At 45.9% G+C, this 14,342-nt stretch overlaps 1 protein-coding gene across 1 annotated transcript; it reads left to right on the top strand.

Moving 5' to 3' along the window:
* Positions 1–655: 655 nt before the first annotated feature.
* On the top strand, positions 656–6,277 carry LOC122755597 (glutathione S-transferase Mu 3-like). Its single transcript, XM_044004222.1, has 8 exons — positions 656–787; positions 1,665–1,740; positions 2,573–2,637; positions 2,805–2,886; positions 2,976–3,076; positions 5,085–5,180; positions 5,262–5,372; positions 5,854–6,277. Exons 1-8 carry the CDS (start codon positions 752–754, stop codon positions 5,947–5,949), a joined length of 663 nt encoding a protein of 220 aa, XP_043860157.1. The 5' UTR covers positions 656–751; the 3' UTR covers positions 5,950–6,277.
* Positions 6,278–14,342: the final 8,065 nt, after the last annotated feature.

Genomic DNA, 14,342 nt, shown 5'->3' with positions numbered 1-14,342 from the left:
CCCGTCCTTCCAACCTCCCTCCCAGCCTCGAGGCTGTTCTTTCCACACCAAGATGGAACTCCCCATTCGCGGGCTGTTCACTGTGTCCCCGGGTTCCTGAAATGCTCGTTCTCTGGGCCTCTGCCTCCAGGCTTCCTTCAAGAGTGAGGTCAAACCACATCCCTGCTGGAGGTTCCCTGCTACTGCCTTCTCTCTGAGATGACCTCCCATTGATACTGCATGTACACCGTCCTATGTTAATAGTCGCTGACATGCTCGAGGGGGCTTCTCCCCACCCACAGCAGTTGTCACAGTGCCCCGCACAGACAGGGCTTGATACATGCCTTAGGATGGAACGACTGATTTCGCCCATCTGAAGAACTTAGGGCTGAATATGTGTGAAGGATACGACATATTTACTCGGGAACCAACTTTCTCCCAAGAAGGTAGGATTGGAGGCTCAAGTTCAAGGTGGTACAAACTGCTGCATCGAGGCACCCCACCAGCGCACGTTCTAGGCACCTCAAAGGAAACTCAGGATATCCAAAGGCTCTAACTCTTTCCAGGACTTGGGCAGCTTCTGGTTGAGCCCCCGGCCCCACCCCCAAGTTCTGGACTCGGCATTGGCCCAGACCTTGGGGTGGAGGCTGGGGAGGGAGAAGGGGAGGAGCCTAGGTCTGCCACCTCCCACCGGGCCGCTCCCCCTCGAACTACACATAAGTTATCTAGGCCCTGTTGAGTTCAGAGCTCCCTGATCCACCCTGTTGCCGACATGCCTATGATCTTAGGCTACTGGGACATCCGCGGGGTGAGCGCTCTCCCAAAGCAGGGGTGTGGGGAAAGATGGAGGGGCGGCGGAGGGCCGCGAATAGCGGGGAGGAGGAAAATAGAGGTCTGGGCTTTCCCCAACCCGCTCCGGGGCCGCAGCTGAGACCGGGTCCCCATTTATCTGGGCTGAGCGGGAGATCCTGAACAGGTTGCCCGCTGACCTGTGGCTGCTCCTGAGCCCCCCGCCCCCACCCCCAGCTCCCGCCCCCAAACTGCTTCCCAGACCACCCACCTTCAAGAGACAGAGGAAGGTACGGAGGATTTCCCTGATTCCCTCCCACAGGAAGAAGTTTCAAAGACCGGGGGGGGGGGGGGGGGAAGTAGATTGGGGAGTGTATGAGGAGCAGGGAGCACCTCAGACAGCCTCTCTCACAAAGTGCATTTCCACCCTCCCCGGCGCCTTTGGCATCCTTGGGCTTGCCTTGGAGGGGCGCCTTCCAGCATAGGTCCACCTGCCTTGCAAGTGAAATTAATTTCCACTCCTGCCCCCCACTCCCTCCCTGTTAACCACCAGCACTTCCGAGCCCCAATTTGCTATCATTCCCTTTATACAGGCTTTTGCCACTTTTTCAATAGCTTACAATCACCCTAAAATTTGGGGGGCTCACTCTTTATCCCATGGTCTATGTATGGCTCAGCTTGTGTTCCTGTGGAGGGAGGAGACAATGCAGATGCTGCAGCATGGGGGAGACAGGGTCCGGTGCTATTCCCACACAAGTTAGGGCCCCCAAGAATTCTTCCTCAGAGTAGGGGTAAATGAGAGCCTCCTACAGAGGGTTGGGGGTGTGAAATAAAGGAAACATGATCACTGAGGGGGAGTCTCCACTCCCTACCCCCACTGTCTGTCCTCTCTTCAGCTGGCCCATGCCATCCGCCTGCTCCTGCAGTACACTGATACTAATTATGAGGAGAAGCTCTACCAATGTGGGGACGGTAAGTTACAGGAAAAGGGAGCTCACAATGAAAGGGGCCTGCCAGGACCTGCCTGCCCTTTGCCTGCACTGTAGTTAGGAAGGAGCTCTGGGTCATGAAAAAAGGCTCAGGGACATCTGTGACTCAAGTTAAAAAAGGCTCTTTGCAAAACAGGGCTGGTCTGTGATGCCCACCAAGATGGCAGGATCAGAAAACCAGGTCTAGGATTTACAGACTCTAGTTTTTCCTGATGCCTTGGGCCTAGCAGAAGCTTCTCAGGTGGAGTCTTGGGAGGGATGGGTAAGACACAGGGAGGGTCTGGATTTCCTCCTTTTTGAATAGAGAACAAAGGTATAAACTGTAAGCAGATGTACCGTTGTAGGAATGACAAGGGTTCCCCTAGAGCTGGTGGTGGTTGTATGTGTGCACATGGGGGCGGGAGTTGGGGCTGGCCGGGTATACAAACTTATGACTGGGCCCCACTGGCCCTCTGCCGACATTGGTGTGCCCACTGTGTGGTCTGTCCCTTTCAGTTCTAAGGCTATGATCCTGCCCTCTACTCTAGTCTAGAACTCATGGGCAACAGGGAGATGTTTGGGTGGTGGGGAGCGATATAAGTGACTTGGAGCCAGTAAACTGAAATGGGCTAGAAATCTGTGCCAGATTATTATCCCTTTCGTCCCAAGATATGTTCCAAGCAGAGCAGGCTGGGTATATGGGACCCTGGGCTTCTCTGTCACCACAGCCTGTACAAAGCCCATGGAGCCTTCCATTGCCATCCCATGTGTGGTGTTGGGGAGAAAGGGGCAGAACCATGGGGACATCTAGGGTTACTGCTTCTTCTTCCCCACAGCTCCTGACTATACTTCCAAAGAGTGGCTGGATGTCAAGTTCAAGCTGGGCCTGGACTTCCCTAATGTAGGTGTCTGCATCAGGGGAACTGCCTCCAAACTCTTCTTGACTATTGCTTTTTGCCTTGGCTGGGATGGGGCTTGATGGGGCCCTGTGAATTCAGCACACTGGATCAGAGGTGCCAGAGACCATCACTGACTGACCCACTGACTGACCTGTCCCTCTTCTTCCAGCTGCCATACCTGATTGATGGGGAACGGAAGATCACCCAGAGCAATGCCATCTTGCGCTACATTGCAAGAAAGCACAACATGTGTAAGTCAGGGCACAGGGGCAGTAAAGGAAGTCTCAAGATTTCCAGGGCTGGGATGATGAGGGTACATTCTTCTCTTGCTCACCTGCAGGTGGTGAGACTGAGGAAGAGAAGATTCTTGTAGATTTGCTGGAGAACCAGATCATGGACTTCCGTATGCAGCTGGGTAGAGTCAACTACAGCCCAGATTTTGTAAGTTTCTCCTATGTAGACTGGAATGGGGGAGGGGGAGACTAGGGATGAAGAAAGCAAGCAGGGTCTGTGGGTGCCAAAGAGTTCCTTCTTCTTGGATTTGTCTCCCTGATCCCTGTGTTTTGGGACTTTCAAACCTGAGAGCTTAACCCAGCAGGTGTGACTCTTAGGTGTTCTGATGGTAAATCACTCTGAGATTTCAAACTTCAGCTCCCTCATCATTCTGGAGAGAGAACACCTTCTGGGGGAAGTAGACCCTAGGAGGGTTTAAGGGATTATCTGCCTTTTGTATCAACTAATTTTTCTTGTCCCTGCTTTTGCTCCTACAAGAAAATAAGCACCCAATATCGGGGAAGTAGATGACGTAGGGCAACATAAGGAGTTTTATTGCTGTAAACTAAAAGGAATACATTTAAACTTTAATAACTAAAGGAGGAGGAAGCAGCTGGGTGGTGCAGTGGATAGAGCACTGGCTCTGGAGCCAGGAGGACCCGAGTTCAAATCTGGCCTCAGATACTTGACACTTACTAGCTGTGTAGCCCTGGGCAAGTCACTTAACCCTCATTGCCTGGCAAAAGCAGTTTGGATGGAATTCAGCCTTTTTTATATAGTGGGAACAGTTGTGTCCTTTTGTCTTTCTAGCCCCTTTCCCTGGAGGTCCCAGTGCTTTTAGCCAGTGAGCATCCTTCCCTTCCCCCAACCCACTTTCTCCTCTGCCATACAGTTTCATTTGCTGACTCATCCAGACTAACTAAATCTTCCTCTGAGGTCCAACTACTTCACAACTCATCATCATCCCTGCAGCCTGTCTTCCTGACATCACTTGCTTCCAATAGGCAGCTTGATGTCTTTTTTCCTTTAAAAGCAGCCCCTTCCAGGATCACAGATTTGAAGGTAGCAGACACCTTAGATGTTGTTTATTTTATAAATTAGGGTCTGAAGCCCAGGGAGTTGTAGTAATAGCTAGTATCAGCATTTTGAGGCCCTTTTTCTCCCAAATTGGGTTCCCCAAGTCAACAAGCATTTATTAGGCACCCATTATTTGTCTATATTACCTATCTGCATGGGATAGGGGTAGACTAGTTACTCTGGAGATGGGGTGAATGTTAAAACAAAGAGGGTAAGAATATGGAGGAGTCCTTTTTGTGGGGGTGGGGGAGGGGCAATGGGGGTTAAGTGTCTTGCCCAGGGTCACACAGCTAGTGTCAATTGTCTGAGGCCAGATTAGAACTCAGGTACTCCTGAATCCAGGGCAGATGCTCTATCCACTGTGCCACCTATCTGCCCCCGGACTTATTTATTTTTGAGAGCTATCATGGGGCAAAGTTCCCCTGATATGGAATTGAAAACTACCTGTTACTCACTTGACCCTCACAACAACCCTCTGAGGCAGGTACTGTTATTTCCCCCATTTTACTCTTGAAGAAACTGAGTCTGAGAGAGCCTCAGTGACTTGCCCACACAATGAATACATGGCATAGAGTTGCAAACCCAGATCTTCATGTGTCCAAGTCCGGGACCCTTCACTCTGCCACCTCTGATAGCTACCTTCATGACCTTTGTGACTTCCCTATTATGTGTCTAAGGGTCACTTTTTTTTAAGTTCCCAACCCCTTTTGTAGATTAGTAAGGCTGGGTGCCACACCTTGATTCTCATCCCCAACCAGGCTATTTCTTGGCTGCAGGAATGAGCACCACCCACATCCCCAGATTCATTTTGCTAAGTCATCCTTCCTTCAGGTAACCCTAAGGGATGTTCTTACCACAATGCTGTAACTGACTTCATAATGCAAAGGAAAAAACTGTATAATGACAGTAATAATAAACAGCAATTTGCTATCCAAGGTAAGGGAATATTAGGCTGTCGTTCCTCTTTAGGGCAGAGAGTGCAAAGTCAGCCAATTTTAGACAAGGCACAAGGGAAAGCTCATGGTCCTGGTGGCTGAGAGGTGATGCTGAGGGAAAAGCAATGTGGGGAGGATCCTGACTGTTTATTCCTCTGATCCAGGAGAAACTGAAACCTGGGTACCTGGAGCAGCTCCCAGGGCAGCTGAAGCTCTTCTCCCAGTTCCTGGGAAAGCAGACATGGCTTGTAGGAGACAAGGTAGGAGCCAGGGAACAAAGGGAGGGACCTTATTCCCTAGAACCTTCTGCCCTTTCCATCTATGGCATTTTCCCACCTTAGATCACTTTTGTGGACTTCGTCATGTATGATGTCCTAGACCAGAACCAATTGTTTGAGCCCAAGTGCCTGGATGAATTCCCAAATCTGAAGGATTTCATTGCACGCTTTGAGGTAAAGATGCAGCTTTCCCCTCTTCCAATGCCAAACTCCCTCTCCTTATTCAGCCTGGGACCCTGAGGCCAGAGTGGAGCCAGCCCCTGTCTTCCATTGTCAGTATTTATCCTTGTCCCTGGAGGCAACCTGTGCAAAAAGTGTCATTGAGTTCTTTGATAGTCTTGTAGTATTCTGCATGAGATGGGGGAGGCTAGTTACTCTGGGGGCATTTTGAAATTGAGCAGGTAAGGGTGTGTACTAGTCATTTATTTATTTGAGAGATGAGGTATTGGGAAGGACAAAGCTGATTTGACTTGGAGGCTGAATATTTGAGCTTAACCTTTGAGCCTCCCTCTTATCTGTAAAATGGGAATAATACTTGCACTGCCTACCCTGAAAAGCTCTATATCAATGGGAGGTATGTATTATTGTGTTGGAGGAGCCTGCCCCCTTAGACTTAGGGTCTTGACTCCTTTTTTTTCCCTCTGTTCCACCAAAGGCCCTGGAGAAGATTGCAGCCTACATGCGCTCTGACAAATTCTACAAACAGCCAATCAATGCCAAGATGGCCAAATGGGGAAACAAAAAGGCTTAGCTGTGCCAAGACCCAATCAGGAGAGGGGCTTCCTACTGGCCCTTCTCTGCTCTGAGTGGCCTAGTCTGATTGACAGGGTTCCCTGGTCGTGCCCTTGCTGCTTCTGAAACACACTTGTGTCTCCCTCCAGTCTGCTCCCCACTGTTCTGGAGATGGGTCTGGGGGAGGTGTGGTCACTGAGGCAGGGGATGGGCCTGAGGATGGAGAAGACAGGTAGATACCAATGGGGCTAGAAAAAGGGCCTCCCTCCTTCCCTGACCTCCCTTATCCCTTCCTGCAATCTTGTGAACCTGCTCTGGAAATTAAAAATAAACATGAATTTGGGTGAGCTCTGTGTCATCTCAGTGTTTGTAGTGAGAGGAACCAAAGGGTGAAGAGATGAAGAGGGAATGGGACTGTAGCAGCTTTGGGTAGGACTTCTACCCAGTGACAGCACCTGCTGGTCTTTCCTGGTGTCAGTCAATAAACATTTATTAAACACCTACTATGTTCCAGGCATTATGCTAAGCACTGGAGATTTAAAAAAAAAAGGTAAAAGACAATCCTTGCCCTCAAGAAGCTTACAATCCAATGGGGGAGACAACAAGCAAAATATGTACAAACAAGCTATATACAGGAGAAATAGGAAACAAAAGAGGGAAGGGAACTCTCTACAGTCTCACTGCCTTGGTCCTCTAGCTCTCCCTGCTGAGATCCACTGGGGCTTGGGCAGCCCCAGGAACAGTCCAGAGGGGAAAGAGCCCAAAGACCTGGAGTGACCCCTGCTCTAATTCTTGACCTCCCCTATGTTGATCCTCAGTTAAGCAGGTGTCCTGAGAGCTGAGATATGCCTTTGGCCTGGGGAAAGGAATAGAAAGTTATTTTAGCATAGGTTCCTGCTGGGGGGCAACAGAATTGGAAGCCTAGAATAAAACAACATGCGTTCAAATCCTGAGTCTGCCACATCAAAGCCAGGTATACTCAGATACACATCATTTGAGGTCTTGCCTGAGTTCCTTCATGAATGGGTTGGCTCAATTGTTCTCTAAGGAAACTTGCACCTACAAAGCTTTGAGTGGAAAGCCTTTGTTTAGTAACGGAACCCAGCTAGGCCCTATGTAACCTGATAATTGTCCTCCTGACTATCATGTCTAACATTTTTTTCATCTTTAAGTGGGGACATTTTGGGATCCCTAACTTAGGTGGGAATAGCAAAGGACCCTGACTCCCCAGTGATGCTGTTGGTTAACAGGGAGGGAGTCAGGGCAGGAATGGAAATTAATTTCACTTACATGGCAGGTGGACTTCTGCAGGAAGCAGTCCCTCCAAGAAAATACCAAGGATGCCAAAGGAGAGAGAGAGTTCACAATTTTAAATGTAACAAAATAAATAATAAACATTTAAAATAGCCAAAAAATAAATACCCTCTTTTGTGTTTAAAAAAATAAACCTTTTTGTTGTTCGGGATTATACTTTGCTGGGTAATTTACACATGGTAATAACCCCAGTTCTTTTGCTCTATGGAATATAGTATTCCAAGACCTACAGTCTTTCAACTTAATAGCTGCTAGGTTGTGTATAATCCTTATTGTAGCTCCAGGATGTTTAATTTTTTTTTTCCTTGTTGCTTCCAATATTTTCTTCTTGACCTGGGAGCTTTAAAATTTGGCTGTGATATTACTGTAGGTTTTTCTTCTGAGATCTCTTTCAGGTCATGATTAGTGGATTTTTTTTTCTATTTCTGCTTTGCTTTCTTGTTCTAGAACTTCATAGCAATTATCCTCGATAAATACTTGGAGTACTGTATCAAGATTCTTTTTCCTGATCCTAATTTTCAGGTAGTCTGATTATTCTTATATTACATCTCTTCAATCTGGTCTCCAAATCAGTTGTTTTTCAGATGAGATGTTTCACTTTCTGTTTTTCCTTCTTTTGGTTTTGTTTTATAATTTCTTGTTGTCTTAGAAAATCATTATCTTCTCCTTGCAGAATCCTAGTTTTCAAGGAATTATTTTCTTACTGAAGTTTTTGGTTCTCTATTTCAAGTCAGTTGATTATCTTTTCAGAATTTTCTTGATTTTCTTGGATTGCTCTTTTTTTTTTTGTAATTTTTTCCTCAATCTCTCTTATTTTGGTTTGGTTTTTGGTTTTTTGGGGGCAGGCAATGTGGGTTAAGTGACTTGCCCAGGGTCACACAGCTAGTAAGTGTCAAGTGTCTGAGGTCAAATTTGAACTCAGGTCCTCCTGACTCCAGGGCCAGTGCTCTATCTACTGTGCCACCTAGCTGCTCCCTAAAGTCCTTTTTAAGTTTATCCCAGAACATTTTTTGTGCTTGGGACCACTTGATGTTTCTCACTGAAAAAGGAGTGGCTTTTTTTTAGCTCCATTATCTTCCACTATTATGAATCCAGATCTTCTCTATCACCATAGTAACTAGGTATGATTGAGTTCTTTCTCCTTTGCTTACTCATTTTTATTTTATTTATTTTTTTATTGTTTTTAATTGTGTCTTTAGCAGTTATTTTCTGAGGTCTCTCTCAGGGCTCAAGCTTTAGTTCTCCTCTCCACTTCTAAGCCACAGCTAGGGCACCAGCCACACTATCCCAAAATTGATCTTGCCTCCTCTGGTCCCTCCAGTGGCTGCAAACTACAGCTGTCCTCTCTGGCCTGTGTGGAAATTTATTTTGATTTGGGAACCCTATCTTTGGGCTGAGATTAGAAAGTCTTAGGCTCTCAGGTTTTTCTTCTCTGTGTGGAGGGGCACTCTGCGTCAGCTGAGGGAAAAAAGCCTTGTGGGCTATGCAAGAGGCCAGGTCAGACGACTGGGGGGAAAAGCCCCAGTTCCCTCCACCCTGAGCAGATCTACCCAAGAGATCCTGGGCTTGTCCAGGTCAGCCTCTGGTGTAGCCCACGCAGAGGTCCCTGGGCACACAGCAGGGGGCACGGGCCCCTGGAGCCCTGGGTGTGGTACACCCAGGACGCTCGAGTGTCCCCCCCCCCCACAGCCCCAAAACTAGTGCGGATGGCAGATTAGCTTGGGGGGGGGGGGACAAAGGGAGCCCTGAGGTTTGAGTGGAGAGAGGGAAGATATATATATATATATACCAGAGAGTTAGACGCTGAGGGAGGCAGCGGAGAGCACAGAAGCGATCAGCACAGGGTACAGGTTGGAGAAAGCGAAGATTAAGAGAACAGAAAGGCTGGAGCACTAAGAGATGGGGGAAGGAGAAAAAGCTAAGAGCAAGAAGGAACGAAGGCCATTATGGAGCAGGGGGGCATTTCAGTGAGGGGAATGCTAGAAGAAGGTTCGTTGGTACACAGGAGGAGGCTGAAAAAGTTCCAGGCGCAGCAGGTGGAAAGAGACACGTCAGAACGCAGTCAGGTTGTACATTTTATTTCCCTGTATTTTTAGGTTTAAATTGTATCTCATAGGGGGCAGCTAGGTGGCGCAGTGGATAAAGCACGGGCCATGGATTCAGGAGTACCTGAGTTCAAATCCGGCTTCAGACACTTGACACTTACTAGCTGTGTGACTCTGGGCAAGTCACTTAACCCCCATTGCCCCGAAAAAAAAAATTGTATCTCATAAGTAAACCCTCTGCTGTTAAAGTGGAAGAGGCTTCTTAATCTTTTGCTTATCAATTTTGGGACTGGAGCAGTGTGGTGGAACTTTATAAACGGCCCATATTAAATTAATAGCAGTCAGATAGCCAGTTAGTTGAAAGTCCCCAGATTAGTCTTCCAGTCAGATTAGTCCCCCCCAAATTAGCCACAGTCATTTAAAATATTTTTACATTTGAATGGTGACCACGAAGGGATTTACGGCCCAATTATAATTTTTCTAAACTTATATTTTTTCATATAGCCCACAATTTTTAATTTTTCAGACTAGATTAGTGGTAATAATTATTTTTTTACACCTGCAAATGAAAGTAGGGCCTCTACTCTCCTGCAAGTGTCCAGGGTTAGTAGGGTCCCCAGTCCCTACTATTGCATTCACCAGGTGTGTGCTAGCTCTGTTTTTGGTGGGATTTCAGGCACTTGGAATAGCTACCAGATGTTAAAGATGGTAGGAGAGGATTCTGGGAAGATGGCAGAGTAGGTCAGAAAACATTTGGCTCTCCAAATTTCCCCCACAAAAAGATAGGACATTTCCTCAGAGCAGCAGAAATAAACACAAGGTAAAGCAGATGTCCTCCTGAGACCATCTGAGAAGACTTTAGGAAAGACCAGACCTCCAGGGCCAGAGGTTCTCTACCAGTTTGGCATCTGTCAAATGGGAAAGGGCTACTTGCACCACTTGTAACCCTCACAGGGCTTAGGGGCAACCTTAACAAAATTGAGGTTATCAACAGCAGCCCCCAAAACTCAGGCTTCTTCACACCCTGCCAGCATGTCCACTCTCACTCACACAGCTAATTCTGTGTTCCAAATTTTCTTCCTCCCTCTCTCCTCAACCCCCACTATGAAATCAAGCAATTCAATATGTCATACTTGTGCAGTTATGTGGAACATCTTTACCTTCCTCGAAATTATTTTGCTTTTTACTGCTCTCTCCCCCAATCTGCCCTCCCTCAAGGCAAAAATATATTACTATACCCACTTGAGTATGTATGTTAGTCCTTCTTTGAGTCAATTCTGATGATATTAAAGTTCACTCACTCCCCAATTCCTTCCCCCTCTTCCCCTCCCCTCCATAAGCTTTTTTCTTGTCTCCTTCATGTGAACAACCTCTCCCCAGACCATCTCTCCCCTTCCCCTCCCCCAGTCTATTTCTCCTACACTTCAACCCTATTTTAAAGATGTCATTATGGGTTAGTTAGGTTGCACAGTGGATAATGCACCAGCCCTGGACCCAGGAGGCCCCAAGCCCAAATCCAGCCCCAGACATAAGACACCCCACAAAGAACAAAACATAAATGCTTTACAGATATCATCCCCTCATATTCAGTTCAGACCTGTGTTCTCTGTTAATTCCTTACTGAGATAGTTCTTATGAGTTCAAAGTATTATCTTCCCATGTAGGAATATAAACAGTTTGATCTTTTAATATCCCTCATGAAGTCTTTTTCCTGTTTATCTTTTTATGCTTCTCCAGGGTCTTGTATTTGAAAGTCAAATTTTCTATTCAGCTCAGGTCTTTTCATAACAAATGCCTGAAAATCTTCTTTCTCAATGAAATTCCATGTTTTCCTCTGAAAGATGATGCTTAGTTTTGCTGGCTCATGATTTTTGGCTGTAGTCCCAGTTCCTTTGCCCTCTGGAATATCATATTCCATGCCCTCCGGTCCTTTAATGTAGAAGCTGCTAGATCTTGCTTTATCCTTATTGGAGCTCCACAGTATTTGAATTCCTTTTTCCTAGCTGCTTGCAATATTTTCTCCTTGACCTGGGAGTTCTGGAATTTGGCTATAATATTCCTGGAGGTTTTCCTTTTGAGATCTCTTTCAGGAGGTAATCGGTGGATTCTTTCAATTTCTATTTTAGCTTCTGCTTCTGGAATATCAGGACAATTTTCCCTCACAATCTCTTGGAGGATGGTGTCTAAGCTCTTGTTTTGGTGATGGTTTTCAGGTAGTCCAATGATTTTCAGATTATCTCTCCTAGATTTATTTTCCAGGTCAGCTGTTTTTCCAAGGAGAGATTTCACATTGCCCTCTATTTTTTCATTCAATTGGATTTGCCTTACTGTGTCTTGGTTTCTCATAAGGTCACTAGCTTCCATTTGTTCAATCCTAATTCTTAGGCAATTATTTTCAGCAGACAGTTTTTTAATCTCCTTTTCCATTTGGCTTTTCAAACTGTTGATTTTTTTTCTCATGACTCTCCTGCATTGCTCTCATTTCTCTTTCCATTCCTTCCTCTCTTTCTCTACATCTTCATTCTATCTCTCCTACTTTCTCTTCAAAGTCCCTTTTGAGAGCTTCCATGGCCTGAGACCAGTTCATATTTTTCTTGGAAGCTTTGGATGTTGGAGCTTTGACCCTGTTATTATCTTCTTCATCTGAGGATGTATTGTGGTCTACCTTTCCCCCAAAGAAATTTTTGATGGTCTTCTGCTTTCTCTGCCTACTCATCCTGGCTTACTATGTCTTGGCTTTTAACTCCTTCTTAACGTGTAGCACTGCTTCCAGGACACACTGTTCAAGCTACAGCGTGGCCCAGGGGGTGATTGGGCTTCTTCTCCAAAAGGGGAATTATAAATAAGAATTACATCACTAATAACTAACATGTCCCTGCCACAGAGTAGGCACTGTGCTGTGCTTTTCAAATATTATTTCATTTTATCTTCCTAACAACCTTGGGAATCCTATTTTACAGATGAGGAAACTGAGGCAGAGTGTCAGTGATTTGTTTCAGGTCAGACTGCTAGTGAATGGTCTGAGGGCAGCCCAGCACTCTAGCCACTCTGTTCCTCAGAAGGCTGGGTCAGCTCCAACTTGGGACTAGTTAGCCCCACATCAGGGAATCTCCCTCCCTTCCCCTGCCCCCAATCTTCTCCCATGGAGGGAGGCAGAACTGAGCTGCACCTGGACCAGAGGACAGAGATCACAGATTTAGAGCCAGAAGGGGCAAGCCCTGCTGTTTGGTGCCAGTGCTGGCCCAGGGCCAGTGGGGCCCAGCCATGACTTTGCACACCTGGACTGGCCTTTCATCCCTCACTTCTACCATCCCCAAAATGGGAGTACATAAACATACACTATACCCACACTCAATGAATAGATAGGAGAGAGGGGATTAGCAGCTGGAGGAATCAGGAAATGAGTCATGAGGAAGGTGGGGCTGGATATGAAAAAAAAAAAGTCCTCTGACTCACTATTGATTAGAAAGATGCAAGTCAGGGCAATTCCGGGGTACTACCTCATACTGTTTGGATTGGATAATAGGACAGCAGAGGAAAATGACAGACAAACGTTGTAGGAGATATGGGGAAACTAAGACATTAATGCACGGTTGGTGGAGTTGTAAACTGATTCAAACATTCTGTAGAGCAATTTGGAACTATGGCCAAAGGGCTATAAAACCATGCATACTCTTTGACCTAGTAATATCACTACTAGGTAGGTATCCAAAAAGAGAAAAAAAAAAATTAAAGGACCTATATGTAAAAAAAAATATTTATGGCAGCCCTTTTCTGGCATAAAGAATTTGAAATTGAGGAGATACCCATCAATTGGGGAATGGTTGAACAAATTGTGGGATAAGATGATGGAACACTACTGTGCTGTAGAAATGATGAGCATGATGCTCTCAGAAAAACCTGAACTTACATGAGCTGATGCAAAGTGAAATGCATTATATACAAAGTAACAACAATATTGTAAGATATTCAGCTGTGAATGACTTGGCTATTCCCAGCAATACAATGATCCAAGACAACTCTGAAGGATTTAGGCAAATGCAATCTATCTCCAGAGAAAGAACTGATGGTGTCTGAATACAGATTGAAGCATAATTTTGTTTTTTAGTTTCTTTTTCTTAAGGTTATTTTTCTCTGTTTTCTTTCACAACCTAATATGGAAATGTCTTCCGTGACTACATATGAATAACATATTGAATTGCCTGCATTCATAAGGGGGGGAGGGAGGAAGAGAATTCAGAACACAAAGTTTTAAAAAATTGATGTAAAACCTTGTTTTTACATGTAAGTTGGGAAAACAAAATTCTAAATAAAAATAAAATAAGAAAATTGTTTTACATGTAACTGCAGGGAAAATAAAATAAAATTCTTAATAAAAAAAGAATTATATGAAAACAATTTAAAGGTGGGTCTGGAAATGAATCTCAGAGGAAATTAGGGATTTGAAGTGGCAGAGATGTGGAGGAAAACCATTCCAGCCAGGGCAGACAGCCAGGGAGAAGGCATGGAGATGGGAGGGGGCACAGATGGGAAATGGTGGCTCAGGGGAAGTCTAGTCTGGCTGAATCAGTATGCATGAAACATCATGGGGACCTGAGTTCCAATCCTGACTTCACCACTTATTAACGACATTGTAAGCCAATGTGATTTTCCTGGACCTGGCTCTGATCCTATCACTTCCCTACTTGGTACATTCCAGTGGTTCCTTACAACATGGAGGTATCAGATGGAAAGTCCTTTCTCGGGTTTCCAAAGCCCTTCCCAAGCTGGTCCCTTCCTACCCTTACATTCTTTTTACACCTTCTTCCCCTCCTCGAACTCCACAATCCACTGACTCTGTTCCTCCCACACCACGATGGAACACGCCATTCCTGGGCTGTTCACTGTATCCCAGGGCTCCTGAAATGCTCATTCCATTGGCCTTGGCCTCGAGGCCTCCCTCCTTCAAGACTCAGGTCAATCCTCATCCCTCCTGGAGGGTCCCTGCTGCCGTCTTCACTCTGAGATGACATCCCATTAACACTGCATATACACCCTCCTATGTTAATAGTCG

This window comes from Dromiciops gliroides, chromosome 4 (assembly GCF_019393635.1).
Source record: "Dromiciops gliroides isolate mDroGli1 chromosome 4, mDroGli1.pri, whole genome shotgun sequence".
Lineage (NCBI taxonomy): Eukaryota > Metazoa > Chordata > Mammalia > Microbiotheria > Microbiotheriidae > Dromiciops > Dromiciops gliroides.
This window is presented reverse-complemented; position numbering and strand designations above follow the sequence as displayed.